The 19,697-nt window shown below is 44.9% G+C and overlaps 1 protein-coding gene and 1 long non-coding RNA gene across 2 annotated transcripts; both read left to right on the forward strand.

Annotated features, from left to right (window-relative positions):
• Positions 1-3,634: 3,634 nt before the first annotated feature.
• Positions 3,635-10,658, forward strand: LOC128789601 (uncharacterized). The gene is made up of 3 exons (XR_008431462.1): positions 3,635-3,693; positions 4,623-4,681; positions 10,249-10,658. It is a non-coding gene; the product is annotated as an uncharacterized LOC128789601 (long non-coding RNA).
• Positions 10,659-14,402: 3,744 nt separating this feature from the next.
• On the forward strand, positions 14,403-17,920 carry IRF2BPL (interferon regulatory factor 2 binding protein like). Its single transcript, XM_053946287.1, has one exon. It carries the CDS (start codon positions 14,972-14,974, stop codon positions 17,183-17,185), a length of 2,214 nt encoding a protein of 737 aa, XP_053802262.1. The 5' UTR covers positions 14,403-14,971; the 3' UTR covers positions 17,186-17,920.
• The last annotated feature ends 1,777 nt before the right edge of the window (positions 17,921-19,697 follow it).

Consider the following 19,697-nt stretch of genomic DNA (forward strand, 5'->3'; position numbering starts at 1 on the left):
GAGTTGCAGAAAGTGAGCTTGGGCTGGTGCTTCATGAAGCATTTTTAAGGTGGTGAGAAGAGCTACTAGCACAGGAAAAATTGGCTATACAAGAGTTTTCTGTAGTGCCAAAGCATTCTCTCTTTTGGCCAGGCCACAGCATCTCATCTGATCACTGGGCTTGCCAAGACACAGAGGAAAGAATTTGACTTCAGTGGTTCACAAATTACACAGGTGCCAGTATGTCCTTTCCAGTCCCTGTTCTGGAAGCAGCTCCCCCATCTCCAGTTACATACGAGCACTCTAACACGCTTTATTACTTTCTCAAGCTGCAGCATATTTCCCAGGTTCATTTGTATCATTTTCCTGGATTGAACCCGGTTCCAAACATAATAGTATGCTGGCTTTATCCCCATTCAGCATTCAGCTTGAGAAGAAATTATAGGCATGGGCAGTGGAAGAGGACAGGCTGGGGCCTTGTTTTGGTTACAAGATCTAGGCAAACAACTGAGTATTTTTTTGAACATTTGTACAATAAAAAAGTATGACTAGGGAAAGGTAACTCACAACAGATGTGATTCCAGAGGTCTGAAATCCTGTCAGAGGGGAGGATGGAAGGAAGGAAAAAAGAGAGATATGTTTCCAAGTGCATTTCAAAGCCTCCGTTGTCACACGTGGATGGTGAAACTCTAATTGGAGATTTAAAGATACCTAAAGTCAGGAAGAAATGGCACCCAGAATATTTTTATTTTCCCCTATATACAGGGATGCAAGAGAAGCATTATATGCAGCTGTACCACATAGACAGAGTTTTATGTTGTTTCATCCCAAACTATAAAAACAAATAATGATCTGAAGAAACACAGCCACTCTGGAGGAGGAGTCAGTAGCTGTTTCATTGCACAAGAGATTAACACTATAAAACAGGACAGACAACAAAAACCTCCCCTTATCCTGCATAAACACAAACAGTCTAAGAACATAATGTAGTTAACTAGCTTTGAATTTTAGAGATATACTAAATTCAATACTTTCAGATATGTGGGAAATGTCCTGGGAGCATTAAAAAGATCACTTGTCCAATTGGTAATTTTATTTCTCATTTGAAGGGTTCCATATCCACCAGCATGGGCACAACTTTATGATGAAGTGATGAATTTTAACAAGCCTTTCTGGATTCCAAGTTTGCCTTGGTCTTTTATCAAAGGGCTCAGCAGAGTTTATGCTACTTAGCTGTGAACCATAATAGTAGCAAATGAAGAAGATAGTGAAGATTTATATAGCTTTATATTTAATATGGGGAGTTTCTAGAAGGAGTCTGTAAGTAGGGACTGTTGCCCAGGCTCCAAGCTTTGGCCAAGCAGTTCTTGGCAGGCTTCAGAGAGGGTGGTGAAAATGCAGCTTTAAACCATCCTTACATCATCCCAGAGCTGTCTCCCTGACAGTGTGGTCCCTTGTGTAAACTGTAACACCAGCAGAGCTACTGAATTTTGCAGGAGCTACCACTATACCAAATAAACTACTCTGGTAACTGGGAATCTATGAGAAATAGGCTTGGCCCAGCCATTTCTAAACTGTGTGCCTTCACAAGGACTCAGGGATGGGAGAGCCATTGCAGTCTCTGCAGTGGCTGCAAATCAGCTGAGGCTTTGTCGTATCTGCACTGGCTGATGTACACGTAGCTGGCTGAGCTGCCTCACAGACTCCATTTCAGTGATCATGTGGCAAAAAAACAGCTTTCAGTGTCTGGAGGATCTGGCCCTCTGTATGCCTGTGTGTGCATATGCAGATGCATGTGATGTCACTGAATGTCCCCTGCTCCCTGCAAAGGTCACTTTGTCTGAGACTTTTCATTTGCTTCAGAATAAAGCAGCCTCCAGAATGTAATGAAGGAAATTAGGTCTGAAATTTGTTTCCTAATATCCATGAATTGCTGCACCAAGCTAGGGGGAAAGCATTCAAATCCCTCTCTGCCCTCTTGGATAGAATTCTGTTTGTGGCTCTGTAATAATCAGCAGACATCAGTATCTGCTACAACTGAGTATTTTTGGTACCTAATTGGCACTTAGATACTAATGTGATAGGAGCTTTAGAAATAGCTAAAGCAGATAAATATTGCTTCTTTCCCTGTGTGTATGTCTGTATCGTCTGTGTGAAGCTGTGTATTAATGTGAAAAATTCCCTGTTGATTTTAATGGAATGCATCTCTCTGTAGAGAATTTGCTTCTTTCAAAGCTGCAGTAAGGTATAGAAGGGATATTTTTTTTGTGTGTGCTGTGAACATCTAGAACAAATTCCCAAAGTATTTGTGCAGAAACTGTGAATGCTCCCAGCTTGCAAATGAAGTCAAACCCTTGTTAATGTTTACAGTAAAACAGCTGTTCTCAGCATTTCTCCCTGAGCTCAGCTACTTTAGCTTTACCATACTGAGCCTTACATCATAGCAGCTGCAATAATAAGAGGCTGAAAGAGGTCAGAAGCAGCCAGTCCTGCTAAACCACACCTTTGTTTAAAAGAGATTTTGGATTGTAAAATATCTCAATTGCTACATTTTTCAGCCTGACTGGACTCCATGCATGGGCTGTGTCTTCAAAGACCTAGCTCACTAAAAGCACATAGGCACTGCAGAGTAAAGCAGAACACAGGCTCTTTATACATTTTCCTGGGAAACTTTCTGTAGATCCAGACTGGGAAATGTTCCAAGGCTTCACAGAACTAAAGATAACAGTAATAAAAAAAAAAAATGGACTGGAGCACACTGACTTTTAAATGAAATAGCTGAGCCTAGTACACTTGCATGGCAAAGCCTTCATAATTTGTGCAGCAAGACTACTAATTTACACAAATAAAAGTAAGATCACTACAGATTACTGAATTTTAACAATTAGCTGGTATGAAAACAAACAATATTCTAGGAAAAGAAAAAAGCATCTTCATGTAGGTTGCTTTCAAGACTATATTTTCTTTGTAAATATTTGTGATTGCTCAAATAATAAATGCTACTGTATATGTTTAATAAAAATAATTAGGTGTTAGCAGAATGTAAAATAGACCATTGCCCTGCTCAGTCTTCTTTTCAGAAATGAGGGGGCACAATTTTTGTGCTAAGTATGAAGTGTATGGTCTATTGAGTTTCTGCAGTGTCTACATTGTAGAAATACATGAATAAATAGGAGTTTAAAGTAAATTTAAGAACATTTTAACATTAGATGTCCTACGTGTGATTTACTGAAACCTTTTCTGCTCAGTAGCAGAGATAGGTGGTTTTTAGCATGTAAAAGAAAATGTGTTCATTTCTGCTTTATTGCATTACATAGAAATTGGATAAAATATGTCCTTTTTTTTTTTCTGACAATAAAAATTTGAAAATCAAAGTAAGAAAAAAATAGGATTTGTACAGTTGAAAAAATTCCAAATAAATTTATAGGTACAAGGGGTTATTTTAACAGCATTTTCACAGTTAAAATTGAGTGTGAACATTGTACTCACATGACAAATACTACCTTTGATACCAACAGCAACCTTTACTAGTCTTGTGATTCACAGAGTGATGTCACAGACTGTGAGATAATGTCACTGATGTCCTAGATTATGGCAATAGGTTGGGATAAAGGGGTTGTCACAGCTGGACTGTTTACTGAGTTTAGCAGATTCCACAGCATGTTGCCATCAAAAGGACTTGAATCCCAAATGTGCTTTACAGAAAGAGAAGAAGTAAGTAAAGGAGGCCACACAGAAGAATTTGTAGCTTTCATTGATACAGGTACTTCTAGTTGATACTAGATACTTTTAATTCAGAGGGACTGCAAATTCCATTGATACATTGTAAAGACAGTGTAAAGTGGAAATTACTGTGTCAAAATTCTAATAAATTGGACCGTAGTTTCAGTAATGACTCATAATGATGGTGAATTACTTCCCTTGAAATAATTCTTTGAGATTCTTATGATTTCAGGTTGTAGTTGTATGAGGTACTGACCAGCAAAATAAAATACATACCCTTTCTTGAAGAGTGTAGAGGCTAAATGTACAAGGACTATGAAAGGTATTAACATGAGATGTAATATTCAAGCAAATTATTCATAGTAACCATAGGTACAAAAGGTATTCCTTGCTTTTATCACAATATCCTGTACTGCCTGGGGAAGAACCCCAGCCCCCCAAAAGGAATTTTATGTACCTTCATACATATATATTATGTATACATCTATAATATGTACATATATATTTGTATACATAATTTAATGCCAAGTGCTTTTAAAATATGCACATATCAATGACATAAACCATTTGTAAATACACACCTGAGCTAAATATTACTTAGCTGTGTGCATTTTTCTTTGAGTTTCACTGGTGCATTCAAAACATGATCAGTTTGTTTCTTGTGGCATAAATTGTCACTTGAACCTCTGAATAAAAATATTGCTTCTACTCTGTCATGTAGAGAGAATATATTCTGACTCTTGCTCTAGGTATAAATGTATCTGTCACATTTGAAAAGGCAACAGTTAAATACATGTTTCTTCTGTCAGAAATGCAGCAGTTAAACCCTAAATAATATCTATAGGATTAAGATCCAAGTACTCTACAAGAAATCTATATGCAGTTATCTTTCCACATTTCCTCTCTATCCCCTATCATAGACTATGGAAGATAATTTAAGAAGAGCTCTAGTATGTATGCTCATTATCTCCATTTTCGGGTAAGTGGAGCAAACAGCTTCACCCTAGCAGATTAGTAGCAAAATAGTACACATTCCTCTATGCTAAATGAATGAAAAAAGCAGGATTGAGTCAGAATGGGGGCAGAGAGAGAGAGAGACAGGAGGATTTTTTAAAAGAGTTTTCTGAATAATCAGGAAATCCAGTGAGACAAACAGAATGTGTAGAGAACAAGCCAGAATTATCAAATTACCATGACAACCATAGGCAAGAACCCAGAGAGAATCAGGTAAAGATATTACAGTAGAATTACAATTAACTTCACATTTATTAATTTATTAAAAAAAAAAAAATCCCAAGCAATCAGGAAGAAGTATTTCCTTTGGCCTAGCTCATTGTGGTGCAAAGGCTTGTGAAATACAGCCTTGTTTGTAATTTTGAAATTGCTTCGTAAATGTATACAAGTAACTTTTATATTGATTTGAATATGCTGATTGTTTTAACCATCAGAATCTAATGTCAGATGCAAAACTCAGAATCACACATGCTTTATTTTGCTTGAAAAGATAAACTAAAAGAAAATTTAGAAAAGGTAGAGGGAGTGTGTGGGTATGTGTGTGTACACACACTTATAGCGTGTATTTCTCTGTTACTTCTTAAAAATTCTCTCTTGTATGTTTTTCAAATAACTACTTTCTTCATTCAAATCTTTGATTAACACACAACCAAAAAGCTTTAAAACTGAATACAGTAAAAAAATAAGTAAAACCAAAGTGGAGTGAAAGTCAAATAAGTAAGAGTGGTGGTAATTATTTAAAAAAGCTACAGGTTAACCAGCAGGTGGTTAATGAGATTATCTGTCGAATATGGCTTGACATTCTGTTTTAATATTTCATTTCATATAACACTGTTCACGTATATTGGAAAGATAGAAGTATACAGTTCTGAAAGGCAGAGATCCGTGTTTAGAGATGGGAGGATTTGTTCCCATGGGGGGTGGTTGACTTTTTTTCCCCAGGTTTGAACAAAGCTCTCAGACTGTTAACACTTGAGTATACAAACAAGATTCCCCCAGTGCTTTGTCTTTCGTAGTGTTTTGTGCCACTATCTGAATGCATATTGCATTTTACATGTGCCTGTAAATATAGAGACATGCCCATATTGATATTTTTAATGCTGCCCTGAAGTTTGCTGTGTGGTCAGGGAGAGCAGTGATGCACTCCATTGTTCCCTGCTATGATGTCATGCTCAAGACTTCGCCTTGGTTAAACAGAATTCAGTTTACTGCTCTGCAGCAAAATGTCTTTAGGGAAGACAGATCTATTGCTGTAGCAGAGATGGAAAGAAACAATGTGAAAAACAACAACAAAAAAAGGACAACATAGGGAAATGAGTATAAATTCTGATTAAAATATTTGCTGCCTATATTTTTCTCTACAGCTTTACAGAAGTAGATATGCACTCTCATCTATACACACACTCAAACTGTGCATAGCTCAGAGGTGTGTTTATTTTAATCTTGGGAACTAGGACAAGCTGAAATTCACTCTCAGGACTTGCATCATCACTAAGATTGCTCTCAAACATGCAGTCTTATATCACACTGTTCATTCTTTTTATTCACACTAACCACACGTGGAGTGCACGTAATGAGTCTAATCCTGCTAACTGTCCACTGAGGTTAATGAGAGCTAAAGACATCGGGCATGCTACAACATCCAGTGGTAAATGAATTCTTTTCCACAGCATCTGAAAACTCTGTGTGGGGATAGTGAGGGAAGAAAGAGGATGGCCTTTTAATTATGTTGGGAGATCCTGAGCTAGAAGAGGAATCTAAAGGGACTGAGTGGGGAGAAGGAGGTCTTTCCTTCTCACTTCCTCCCTGCCTCCCTCCCAGCCCAAAAAAAAAAAAAAAAAAAACAACCCCACAAAACCAAAAAGCCCTGGGGCCAGTCCTTCCCGAATAGGGACAGTTGGCAGGTATGTGTTAATGTTGTTCCCAGCACTTCAGAGGAACCACACACAGAGGCTCACCCTGTCCTTTCCAATCAGCGCTTCCTGTCCTTCAAGAGTTAACCTTCTCTAGAACATTTATTTCACGATCTCAGGAAAAAAAAAAAAAAAAACAACAGAACCAAAAAAAACACAAAAAAAAAAAAAAAAAAAAAAAAACTAACCAAGAACACCACACACACACGAAAAAAACCAAAACCCAAAGAACCCCCAAACCCAAACCTGCAGAGCTGAGAGGCTGCAGATCACAAGGCCATTCTGATAGCCTCCTGTCCCCATAGCAACAGCAACGGCATTTATCAGTTCCTTATGAGAGCAGGCACAGCAAATCTGCATTGCACATGGCAGCCTTCCAGCCTTTCAAATGAAAGAGCACTTTGAACTGCTGCCAAGTGTGGAAGGAGCAGAGCTGTCAGGACTGCTTAATGCTGGCAGTTTGTACTTGGGAGCCTTTCAGTTCCCAGAATCCTTCAGCATGGCAGCCTGCCAGGTACTTAGCGGAAGCTAAAAACTAACCCCCAGACCATTCACTGCAGTGCACTCAAAATTTTCCACATGTACCATGTCACAAGTGCAGACTGTACAATGAAAGCAAACGCCTTCTGCTTGGGATTCTAATTTTATTAATAATCTAGGAAAAAGCAATCAGAGATTAACTGGCTGACAGCACTACGGTATAGCCACTGTTTATAACTCGGGGGTGTATATCAAATGTGTATTTCATCCCTTAGAAATAGAATTAGCTCAGACAACAGGGGCTGCACAGCCCTAAATCTACATGCAGTACCTGAAAATGGGAAGATTGGTGTTAGCAGAAGGGAGAGGATGGCTATTTACAGTGGAGTGTTTTTTAGCAGTCATTATCAAATGCATAGCAATTAGATGTGAAACAGAAAAATAAGACAGTATTACTGGCTGGTAACTATTTTTTGCCCTTACCCTCTGCATTTTGATGACATTGTGACAATCTCAGAAACTGGCTGATGAGTGTAGCAGAGACACATGGCTCTGGGTGGGTTTCCTTCAGTGGAGAGTTTTCATGTGAACTTTTTATTGTTTTGCCTTACCTAGAGCACAAGGGCTTCTACTGGCAGAGGAAACACATTGGCACAGTTCTGCTTTTTTTTTTTTTTTTTTTTTTTTTAATCTGCACTGAGATCAAGGGCAAGGGCTTCATTTTCCAGCACTAGTCATAAGCCTTTAGCACAAATAGAATGAAAATTGTCTGTCGCTCAGGCAGTTGGACAGGGTTCAGGAAAACTATGTCTGGCACTAATTCCAAAGGGAGGAAGGTTTGGTTCAATCCAGCATCATTAATTTCAGTAAACTGTTTTCACTAGTCTGTATCCCACTGTTCAAGAGCTGTTTATTATCTTTTACAAAATAATGTTTTTTGGAGAACAGTCTAATGAAAAATACCTGATATTACTTACATACATATTACTTACATACATAAGTATACTCTCACATGTATGTATACACATAAATAGATATATGAATAGATATGGTATGTGAGGCTGTATTTTTTTTTTTTTACTTTTCTCTTTTTCTAAACAATTGCTGTTTCTTACCTTGCCTTCCCATTACAAAACACATTTATAATGCCAAATATAAAATAGTAAAAATAGCCCAGAAGGCAAAAGAGAGAGAGAGAGAAAGAGAAAGAGAGAGAGAGATGAAAAACCCTGGAGCAAAGACAATCTCCACAAATTTGTGAGTTTCACCAAAAAAAAAACAAGGAAATGTAGAGCCTCTTTTTCACCTTGCAGCTATCTTTGGCTGCTGCTTGAAGATTTGACTTAATTCACCCAGGCAGTAGTGTCTAAAAGTAATACACCAAGACAGTTAATTTTGGCACTTAGGCTCCCTTAGGAATTTTACCAACAGTCTTTGTAAGGAAAGTAAATGATCTTTTTTTTTCCTCTTGGTTTCTCCCCATGGCTCATCTTGATATGTGCTAATAAAAGAAACTCCCCCCACCCCCCATCTCTATTCTCACCATTATCCTCTGTCCATATCATCCTTCTTTCAATAATAATATTAATCAGCATTTGCAACATGGTTTTGGAGAAAAAGTGGGTTTGGTCTTTTCAGATGGCCTAGTTAGAAAGGAAAAGGAGGTAATGCTGAGTGAAATAACTTAAAATAGTGTCAGAATATTTCTTTCTTTCTTTCTTTCTTTCTTTCTTTCTTTCTTTCTTTCTTTCTTCTTTCTTTCTTTCTTTCTTTCTTTCTTTCTTTCTTTCTTTCTTTCTTTCTTTCTTTCTTTCTTTCTTTCTTTCTTTCTTTTCTTTTCTTTTCTTTCTTTTCTTTTCTTTTTCTTTTCTTTTCTTTTCTTTTCTTTTCTTTTCTTTTCTTTTCTTTTCTTTTCTTTTCTTTTCTTTTCTTTTCTTTTCTTTTCTTTTCTTTTCTTTTCTTTTCTTTTCTCCCTCCCTTTCCCACCTCCCTCATTTTTTGGAAAACAGAGTAAAGTTTTGTTCCGTTCTCAAGTGTTATTAATCACTGGTGGAGGCCAAAAGCAGGGATATTTTTCTTGGCAGCACGTTTTGATAAACAATCTGTGTATGGGGTGAAGGGAGGGAGGAGCCTGTCTTGCTGGTAACTAAGCTAATGTTTGGCAGATTCTTCACTGTCACGAAAGTGCAAGTGGCTCTCAGTGGGAATAGCCTTAAAAATGTACGGATTCAGTTGATTCATTGTTGTTGATTGTTTACTACGTCCACAGGATGTAAGATGAAAACAGTCCAGGAAAAAGTAAAAATAACAACAGCAGAGGCCCCAGCTCTGCATATCCCAGCCTAAATATCCCAGTCGTTAGTCCCTTGCAAAGTGAGCAGAATTGTGTCTTATTTTGCACTGTAAGATTTGGCAAAGGTTAATGTGTGGAAATCTAGGCTCCCAGGCAGGTTTTCAAAACTTAAAGACAGCTGTAGGAAAGTCGGTGTGGGGTGGCTCTCAAAGAGGGACCCCCGCTCAGTGCTTGCAGGGGCAGAAGCGAGAGGCTGTGTGGGGGAGCTGGGGAGCCGCCGCGGCTGCACACGGGGGGCGCGGCCCGGCTGCGGACAGGGCAGCCCCCGCCCCGCTGTGCCCTCGGCTCCGCGCTCCAGCACCCGTGTGGAAATGGGACCGGGAAAAGCAGAGGAAACGAGAGGCAACGTCTGTTAAGAAATGTGTCTTAAGAAGAGTTCCTGGGTGGGAAAGCAATAAACTCTGTATGTCAGCAAGGCTCACTACCTGAAAATGGTAGGAAAAACCAGAATTATAATGAGATGAGAACTGAAATGATAAACAGAAACATGTAACTACTCCTATTCTTTGTAACTGAGTGTTTTGACACTTCCCGGCAGCTTCTAGTAGAAGACAATGTTGTTTAACTTTTAATTTGACAAAATTATGCAACTTCTTCCTGAAGTGTTTGTGTTTTGATTTGCTGAACACACTCTACCACCAAGTACTCTGTTCACTGCTAATCTTTGCATTGTTTTGAAGCCAGTCATTTGATTGTGATGGATTTTATTTGCTATTCTGAGGTAAATCCATGTAAATTACACTTTCTGGAGTGCGCTACCCTTCTCATTCTTGTATTTTTTTCCAGCTGTAGCTGCTGTTTTGATCAGTAAAGAAAGAGCCATTTCTGTAAGTGCGTGCCTGCAGAAGAGCCAGCTGCTCTGACGGCTGCAGTGATCAGTGCCAAAACTTCTTAAAGCAAGCAGGAAAGAGTTAAACATATTCCCAGGCTGTGAGTGTTTAGAGCCAGACCAGACTGTTCATTCCCAAGCTGCTGAGATCATGGGCTCCTAATTATTATCGCTTGCAAACTTTGGGGCTATCCTATATTCTGCATAATTAACACTGGACAGCTGATCGATAATCCACAGTCCTCCTCTCTCATCCAGATCTACAGTAACCCCGTGTTTTGGGAGCTCATGTCTGGGAGTGGCACGGAGTAGTGCCTGGGGTGCAGCCAGGCCACCTGGGTTTTGTCGCTTTGTCCTTCATGGTGTGTTGCACCCTCTGCTTTCCATACCTGCTGATGGCTCTAGGAAAGGTAGTGGCCAGCTCCTGCACGCTGTATTTTGTATGAGCATTTTGATTCCTTCATTTAAATTGATGCTTCACCTGCTGTTTTATTGTTACACAGACCCATATGTGCATGTGTGTACTTTCAAATAAAGATGGTAATAGGAATAAAGGGAAAGGGGTTATCAGATGGCAGTATTTATCCTTGGACTGAAAGGAAGGAATTAGTAGATTTCACTTCTGATTGTGGAAATTATAGTCCTTATCCCTTAGGACTACTGGCAGGTGGTAAACTTTGGGCAATCTCTGTGGAATCCCTAATGCTGCATCCACAGTGCTGACTTGTGCTCCTGCACAGAAAACAGTAACTGGGTAGCAATTGCTCGCAGCTGCAGCTCCATTCCTCCTTCATCGCCCTAAACAATCTACTGTTTGGGAAGATCTTATGCTATTTTTTGTTTGTTTGCTTCTTTCTTTCAGTTAGCCAGATTAGACACCTGAATGGATTAATTGTTTGGGCTTCCTCTTTGCTTCTTCCAAAAGTAATATTAATTCCTGGATTATTTCAGAGCTAAATAAACACCAGGCATGTTTAGTATAAATGCAGCAAGACCAACCTGATTGCTCCTGTCCCGTCACTTGCATGGCAAAGAGAAAAGGCAGAAGGTGAGCAGGAAAGCTTGCTGCTACCCTCGCAAGGACAGTGCTGCCATAGTTGGGAAGCTTGTTACATTGCTACCGTTCAATCTATTTTTCCCTACCCAGATTAGATTGATACTGACAAGTCGTTCCCTGTGAAGGTGCCACAGCGTGGCATTTATTTGCATTTACATTGCAGTTCTCTTCATCAATCAGCTTTGCAGAGATCACTGCTGCTGCTGGCCATATTGTTGCTATGCTGACACTTCATCCTTAAGTGCCGCTTGCGTAATGGTACAGTACGTGCCCATGACCAAAGTTTAAATCAAAGTTTAATCATTACGGAAAGACAAACATATTTCCGCAATTGTGTATCCTGCAAGTTAGAGTAAAGGCAGTTTGGTCGGGTCACAGATGCTAATCTCTCTTTTTCTATTCACAAACTATAAAGGGAGTTGACAGCGCCTGTAAATGGTTTTCTAAAGCTAGATTATATCTAAGGTGATTATTATTTACACCCACTATAAAGACTGCTCTTGTGAGCCAAGAAGTCTGTTCCTGTGAGGTGAGTTTACCAAAAAAGGGTTTTCTTGCAGGAGGATTCAGTGGATCGAGGATCCAGGGTGAGGGGTAGTGCCTTGTCATGGAGTGCCTTGTCATGTGTTGGATTTGTGTAACCGGGGGACTGAAATACAGTCAGGATATGTTGCAGTTCTGCATTCTTAGACATGTGGGATGAAGGGAAAGCTTCAGGTCTCTCAACTCGAATCTTTTAAGCAGAGGCTGACCTTTTGCCACAGCCCAATTCTCCTCATATGAAGATCAATGTGAGGCAGTAAAAGGATAGGAAAGGAGCTACATACATTCATACATTCCAGTATGAATCAGAGGGAACACATGCTTGTTTAGTGAAGTAAAGACATATTAATGTAGAAATCCTGTAGCCATCACTAAATCACTGTGGCTGGAAGCAAAGACTTTTTACTTTGACCAGCTTTCATCCGCCATACTTCTGTGAAGCTTCTGTAATGTCCACAGTTCAGGTGTGAAATTTTAAAGTGTGAAATCCACTCCCCTTTAGCGCATCTTCTTCAGCCAATTTGCATACAGGATACTCACATAATTCAAAGACTTTTCTATCTCTATTTACCCTTCTACAAGCTTCCCCTGAAAAAGAGTCACTTTGTCACAATTGATTTTCTAACTGTATTTTATCTGTTCCTACCATTTCTGTAACTTCAATGTGTGCATTTCATTAAGCCTTCCGTATAAAATAATTCCACACACGTATAATCAGACTCATTTGCCAGCTTTGTAGACTAGAACTAGATACATATAAAATGCTTTGGACAACTAAAAATGGAAATGGCACATATTGATTATATGAAATGAAATATTTAAAGGAAGGTTTTTTTGTCATGTGAGTTCCAAAACGTTATTAATCGAATAGAAGGTGTCTTTCCCCGTTTGTGCTGCATGGCTGCTGAGCGTGCCGGCGTAAGGGAGCCGTGGCACCCCGCCATAGAAACACTTAAGTCCTTTTAAAACACAGAGGGAAACCTGCAATGGACGGGCATTTCGGCGCTTCTAGCAACAAAGGAATCAGGAAGAGATACTGAAAGAAAGAAATCCACCCAACACAGCCCAGCTGGGAGAGGTTCCGCGTTCGCCGAGCGTGCGACGGCTTCCCCCCCCCCGCCCCCCGCGCCCTCCCCCGCTGCGCGCTGTCTCCGCGGGCACCGTGCGGCCGGCTGCGCGCCAGTGGCGCGATGCCGGTGGCCGCCCGCGCCGGGTCCCGGCCGAACCGCGTCCCCGCAGTGACAGTTTATTATTCTTTGGACGCAGGCAGCGATGTCGATATTTACAAAAACAGCCGCCGACTGCAACGAGAGCAAAAGCGGGTTCTGCAGAGCCCCTCCTGGCCAGCACGGGCACCGGCGTGGCCGCGGGGCCGGGCGGGGAGCGGGCAACTTCGGGGATCGCGGGCGGGAGAAGGAAAGCTTCGGGGGGGTTTATTTTGTTTCCCTCCCAGTGAAATGAATTCTTGGGTTATTTGCATGAACCGAGGTTGTTTTAAGTAATTTGACTGTTAACAGTGTTATGCAAATGTTAGCTAGCTATTTAAAGGGAGAAATAGAAGGGAAAAAAAAAAAAAACAACCAAAAAAAAACCCAAAAACCCTGTGTTCTCACAACGCCGGGGAAATCCTACGTCCCTGTGCATTAGCGAGATGAGATCACAGCGATTACTCACTCACCTGCCTGGCCTCTCCTACACCCTTGAGCAATGCACAGCACTATCTTTCCCAGCCCAGCCTTAAATACTTGGCAAACATGGCTGGTTTAAACAAATCAAAAGTGGAAGAGCTTCTGATGCAGTCACAGGCTTACAAAAACTGTGTCATTCTGTCACTGGGATCACTGAAAGAGAAACACGAAATCGGATATTAAGGCGGGATCCCCCATTTGCCTCAGCAGCCGGAGCGCACGGGAATCCCACCGACAGTCGCGGTGGCAGAAAGCCGCGCAGCCGTCACGGAAGTAAAGCGGGGCGAACCGCGGGCTTACAAAATCCCGAAAGCGAGACATCTGAACTTAGAAAGCGCAGTCAGAGAAAAAACCAACCAACCAACCAACCAAAAAAAACAGCCCCACCACCCACCACCACGACGACGACTGTGCATGCGCGCCCTGACCGCGGTGCCGCGGCGGGGGGCCGGCAGCGCGGCCGGGGAGGAGGGTGAGGGCGCGATCTGGCGTTCAAGTTTCCAAACATAGCCGGCAGCGCAGGCTGCCCGCGCCCCGCCGCGCTCCAGCTGCGGCCGCGCCGGGGAGGGCGCGGGCAGCGCGCCGGGCATGCGCGCCCCGCGCAACAAGTGAGCTCCGCGCCGGCGGCCGGGGGGAGGGGAGCGGGGCGCGGGCGCTCGGCGGTGACGCGGGGCCCCGCCCGGGTGCAGCCGAGCCGGGAGCACGGCGCGGAGAAGGGGAGGGGCGTCGCGGCGCGGGGGGAGCGCGGCGCGGCGGAGGGGGCGCGCAGCCACACGCGGCGGCGCGCAGCACCCCGCGCTCGGACTGCGAGTAGCGGCGAGGATGTGAGTGAGGAGCAGGCGGCGCCGCTCGCCACGCTGCTGCTGCCGCCGCCGCTGCTGCTTCCCGGACTGCCACAGCTCCGCCAGCCCTCAGGGAAGCCGCCGCTGCCGGGACCGAACAGCTCCGTGCGGGTGCCCCTGTCTTGCTCACGGCGGTGGATCAGCACGTACCGAGCTGCAAGCTCACGAGGCAGCCGTGGCGGGTGGAAGGTGACCCCCCCCATCTTCCTCCGTGCACCTCCGCCTCCTCCCGGAGGAGGAGCAGCAGCAAGCGGAGAGCTAGAGAGCGCAGGGAAACAGAAGCGGCTAGAAAGCGACCCCCACCCAGCCAACCCCCCGGAGGAGCAGTGGAATCGTTTCCCACCCCACCAGGGCAGCAGCGGCAGGATCACAGGTAGAAGCAGCCATCTCCGGCAGCAGGAGCGAACTAAAAGCAGACGATCCCCCTTGCTGAAAGGGGCAACAGGATCAGGTACGGAGAGCCACCCCCCCGCCCCTGCAGCTCGGGGGGGAAGACTGAGCCAGCCCCTACCCCCGCGGCAGCGGCAGCAGCTCCCCAGCCAGCAGCACCATGTCCGCCGCGCAGGTGTCCTCGTCGCGGAGGCAGTCATGCTACCTATGCGATCTGCCCCGCATGCCCTGGGCCATGATCTGGGACTTCACGGAGCCCGTCTGCCGGGGCTGCGTTAATTATGAGGGCGCCGACCGCATCGAGTTCGTTATCGAGACGGCCCGGCAGTTGAAGCGGGCGCACGGCTGCTTCCAGGACGGTCGCTCCCCGGGCCCCCCGCCGCCGGTCGGCGTAAAGGCAGTGACGCTGTCCGCCAAAGAAGCGGCGGCGGCGGCGGCCCAGCAGCAGCTCAACCATGTGGATGCCACATCCAAGGCGGCCTCGGCGGGGCTGACCCAGTCCAGCCTGGACCGCTACGGGCTCAGCGCCGCCGCGGCGGAGCAGCGCAGCCGCTTCGAGTACCCGCCGCCGCCGGGCAGCCTGGGCAGCAGCCATGGCGCCCGCCTGCCCAACGGACTGGGGGGCCCCAATGGCTTCCCCAAGCAGCCTGAGGACGGGCCACCGGAGCTGAACCGGCAAAGCCCCAACTCCTCCTCCTCCTCTTCCTCCTCCCGTCGCGGGACGCACGGGGGGCTCGTGTCTGGCCTGCCCCCGGGGGCCGCCGGCGCTCAGATGAACGTGCCCCCCAACCTGCTGCCGCAGACGCTGCTGAACGGCCCCGCTGCCTCCGGCGTGGCGCTGCCTCCGCCGCACGGGGGCCTGAGCGGCCGCGGCGCCGGGGGTCCCCCCGCTCCCTCCGCCTCTTCCCAAGGGGGCACCTGCGGCGGCGGTGCCGGGGGAGGCGGCAGCTCGTCCTCCGAGGCCTGCGGCAAGCGGCCGGGCTCGGTATCCAGCAGTGACCAAGAGCGGGAGCTGAAGGAGAAGCAGCGCAACGCGGAGGCGCTGGCCGAGCTTAGCGAGAGTTTGCGGAATCGCGCCGAGGAGTGGGCCAGCAAGCCCAAGATCGTGAGGGACACGCTGCTCACTCTGGCCGGCTGCACCCCCTACGAGGTGCGCTTCAAGAAGGATCACGCCCTGTTGGGCCGCGTCTTTGCCTTCGACGCCGTCTCCAAGCCGGGCATGGACTATGAGCTGAAGCTCTTCATCGAGTACCCTAGCGGCTCCGGCACCGTCTTCTCCAGCGCCTCCGGCGTGGCCAAGCAGATGTACCAGGACTGTATGAAGGACTTCGGCCGCGGCCTCTCCTCGGGCTTCAAGTACCTGGAGTACGAGAAGAAGCACGGTTCTGGCGACTGGCGGCTCCTGGGGGACCTGCTGCCCGAGTCTGTGCGCTTCTTCAAGGAGCTGGTGGGCGCCGACATGCTGCCGCAGCCCTACCTGGACGCCAGCTGCCCCATGCTGCCCACGGCGCTGGTGAGTCTCCCGCGGCCGGGGGCCGGGGCCGGCGGGGCGCAGGGCACGGCCGCCGCCTCTAGGGGACCTGGCGGTGGCGGAGGCGGCGGCGGCGGCGGGGCGATGCGCAAGAGGAAAGCCTCTCCTGAACCCTCGGACTCGGCCGAGGGGGCTCTGAAGCTCAGCGACGAGCAGCAGCGGCAGCAGTGGATGGCCAGCCAGAGCGAAGCGCTCAAGCTCACCATGTCGGCCGGGGGCTTCGGGGCGGTGCATGGCGGGGGCCCCCCGCCGCCGCCGCCCCTCGGGCCTCACTCCAACCGGACCACGCCACCCGAGTCCGCCCCCCAGAACGGACAGTCCCCCATGGCCGCGCTCATGTCGGTGGCCGACACGCTGGGCAATGCCCACTCGCCCAAGGACGGCAGCTCGGTGCACTCCACCACGTCCACCCGCAGGAACAGCAGCAGCCCCGTGTCGCCGGCTTCGGTGCCGGGTCAGCGCCGTCTGGCCTCCCGCAACGGGGACATGAACCTGCAAGTGGCCCCTCCTCCCCCCAGCACCCACCCCGCCATGGACCAAGTGCACCCCCAAAACATTCCGGACTCCCCCATGGCCAACAGTGGGCCCCTGTGCTGCACCATTTGCCACGAACGCTTGGAGGACACCCACTTTGTTCAGTGCCCCTCTGTGCCCAGCCACAAGTTCTGCTTCCCTTGTTCCAGAGAAAGCATCAAGGCCCAAGGGGCGACTGGTGAAGTCTACTGCCCCAGTGGAGAGAAATGCCCCCTAGTCGGTTCCAATGTGCCTTGGGCATTTATGCAGGGCGAGATCGCGACCATTTTAGCTGGGGACGTTAAAGTGAAAAAGGAGAGAGACCCTTGAGTAAGAAATCCAATCCCTTCAGACTCCTGAAGATGTAGAATTGTGAATATAACAAACTGCAAAAGTTAGTCTTATGTATAGACATTATTTTCGTCGTATGTTTCTATATTTTGAAACAAAGGTATGTACTCTTCTTCATTTGAAGGATAGAGCTGGTTTTTGTTAAACAGAATATAATATTGTTTGGTTACTACATAATACCTGTTCTCATTTCTTTGGCAGTGTGTTGGCTAGGTACAAAGTTAATAGCCCTTAGCGATTACCTGCTGCTGGTGTGTATTTTTGTAAATGTATGCACTTCTCTGAAAGAAGAAGAAAAACGCAAAAGACAAAAAAAAAATTTTTGCCAAGGCCAGTGTTGATGCCTAAAAAATTGCTACAAAAATGGTGACAGCTTACGTTTTACAAGCCCTGAGTGTTAGTCTTTCACCTTTTTTTTTCATTTCTGTTTTTTTGTTGCAAAACGGTGGGGTGGCTGTGGGGGGAGGGTGTTTTTTTGTTGCAAGTTTGTAAGGAAAATGTTTCAGTTTGTTTCTATTGATCTGAACGTTTTTTAATCTTCATGTGTTTTTTGTTTTTGCTTTTATTGATGCACGGATGCTTTTGAACAGTAGAGCAAAATGCTGTACATGAGAAACATGCTCTGTTTGTCCTTTATACATTTCTGTAGTTAACAGAACACTGTAATGTGCCTTGGAGCTTAGTAAATTGTAATAAATTCAATTGATATTAATACTTCTTGAGTAGCAAGTTTCATTTTTCTCTAAGCTTAGGCAGTATGCGCAAGCCGTGTCGGCTTTTTAAAGGTCTCCATTATACCAAGAGTCTACAGTTCGTTGTGATAATTGTGGCACCTGTATGCACATTTTCACTTATATGTAGTAAGATGATGATGGTATTATCAAACTTACTTAAATCTTGGCACTGTGCCTATTTACATTTCACCTTTAATGTTGCAGTAACGGTTGCTGACTAAGCATTTTCTATTTACTGTTCCTGCATCTCATTTCCTCCTCCCTTCTCCTCCCCCCCACTAGCTCTCCAGCTGCAAGCTGTTTGCAATACAGGATGCATACATTGCCTGTGCAATTTAATAAGGCTTGAGGTTTAAAATAAAGCCTTCTTTTTAAAAAAAAAAATCCACAAAACAACCCAGCATCCCATAGTTAATAACTTTAGTTGATTTTAAGAGTGGTTGTCAAAGTTTGACATTAGCCACAAACTCATGGTAAGGCAGGACTGTAGCTGAACAGAGTACAGAAAAGGGTAGCATGAAATAACAGCTTCTACAGTTAGTGTTGCAGCTGGTGGGTTGCTACCCCATTTAGGCATTGGCTTTTCATAACTTGAATGGATGAGCAGTTCAGGGGCTTTATTGTGTTTTCAGGCAAGGAAGCTTCCTTTAAGCATTGAAGTGAATGCTTTCTTTTTGGCAATGATTATATGTGATTCTTCATGTAATTAACAATTCTGTGTGACATTGGCATTTTCTGGAGATAGGGAAGCAGTGTAATACCTGTTAAGAGATCAACAGGCAAAGTAAATACACAGGCCTCATGCTAGCTAGAAAATGCAAACAAACCTAATGTGAACTTTGTCCTTTTCAGTGAGGCAAATGGAGGAAAGAGGGGAAAACCTGAAAAAAACCCAGCAGCGCGGCAGAAATCCTTTGCAGTTTGACCAGCAGAATATAGAGCTGTTCCAAATGCAACAGTATCATAGGTTATGAGCTCTTATTTTATTCCATTTGGTGGGATCCCCACCCACCAAAGCCCCATAGTTGTGTAAAGGGAAGTTGGATGGCATTTGGTATCTGCTTGGTCTTAATACATACTTGATTTGTATTCCTGGTGGGAAGGAGGGTAGAAGCCTTGAGACTATATGCTTAGTGTGCCTACAGATCTTTGCAGTCTTGTGTAGATACACTCTGGCTGTTTCGTGTGTATGGGGAGGGGGTGGGGTTTGTTATGTTCTGAGATTTAGTATTTGGCATCGCTGTATCTGTGATTTCAGACATTGACTTTGTGTGTATATAGATTTTTTTTTTTCTGACAAGTGATATATCAGTGCTTAAAAATCTCCAAACATATTGTTCTTATGTAATGAATCAAAGAAGTAATGCAGAAAATGAATATTTTGAGTTAATTGTTGGATACAACTTACATGTTTTTTAGAATATAGGTTTGTACTGATCCTATTTTCAGTTATTTCTAAGCATGCAATTCTCACACAGCAGTTTATTTTTAAATCATGAGATAGGGAGACTAACATTGTAAGCTCATGACTGGCAGAGGAAAAAAAATTGTACACATGGTTGAAATACAAGTTTAAACTTAAGGAGAAGTAATATTCATATGTGAATTGCAACTGCTATTAAAAGAGAACTACTACTGGCTATTCAACATTTAATTGTATCCCAGAAATGTGAATACCCTGATTTATATAAACAGAACCACTCCTGTAATCTTGAAATAATTCATCAGTAGTTATAGCTAGAAAGGGACCCATTTTG

Source organism: Vidua chalybeata, chromosome 6 (assembly GCF_026979565.1).
Source record: "Vidua chalybeata isolate OUT-0048 chromosome 6, bVidCha1 merged haplotype, whole genome shotgun sequence".
Classification (NCBI taxonomy): Eukaryota; Metazoa; Chordata; class Aves; order Passeriformes; family Viduidae; genus Vidua; species Vidua chalybeata.

Excerpts from the sequence above, each read along its gene's own strand:
- IRF2BPL (XM_053946287.1), top strand. The coding sequence starts at position 14,972 with ATGTCCGCCGCGCAGGTGTCCTCGTCGCGGAGGCAGTCATGCTACCTA.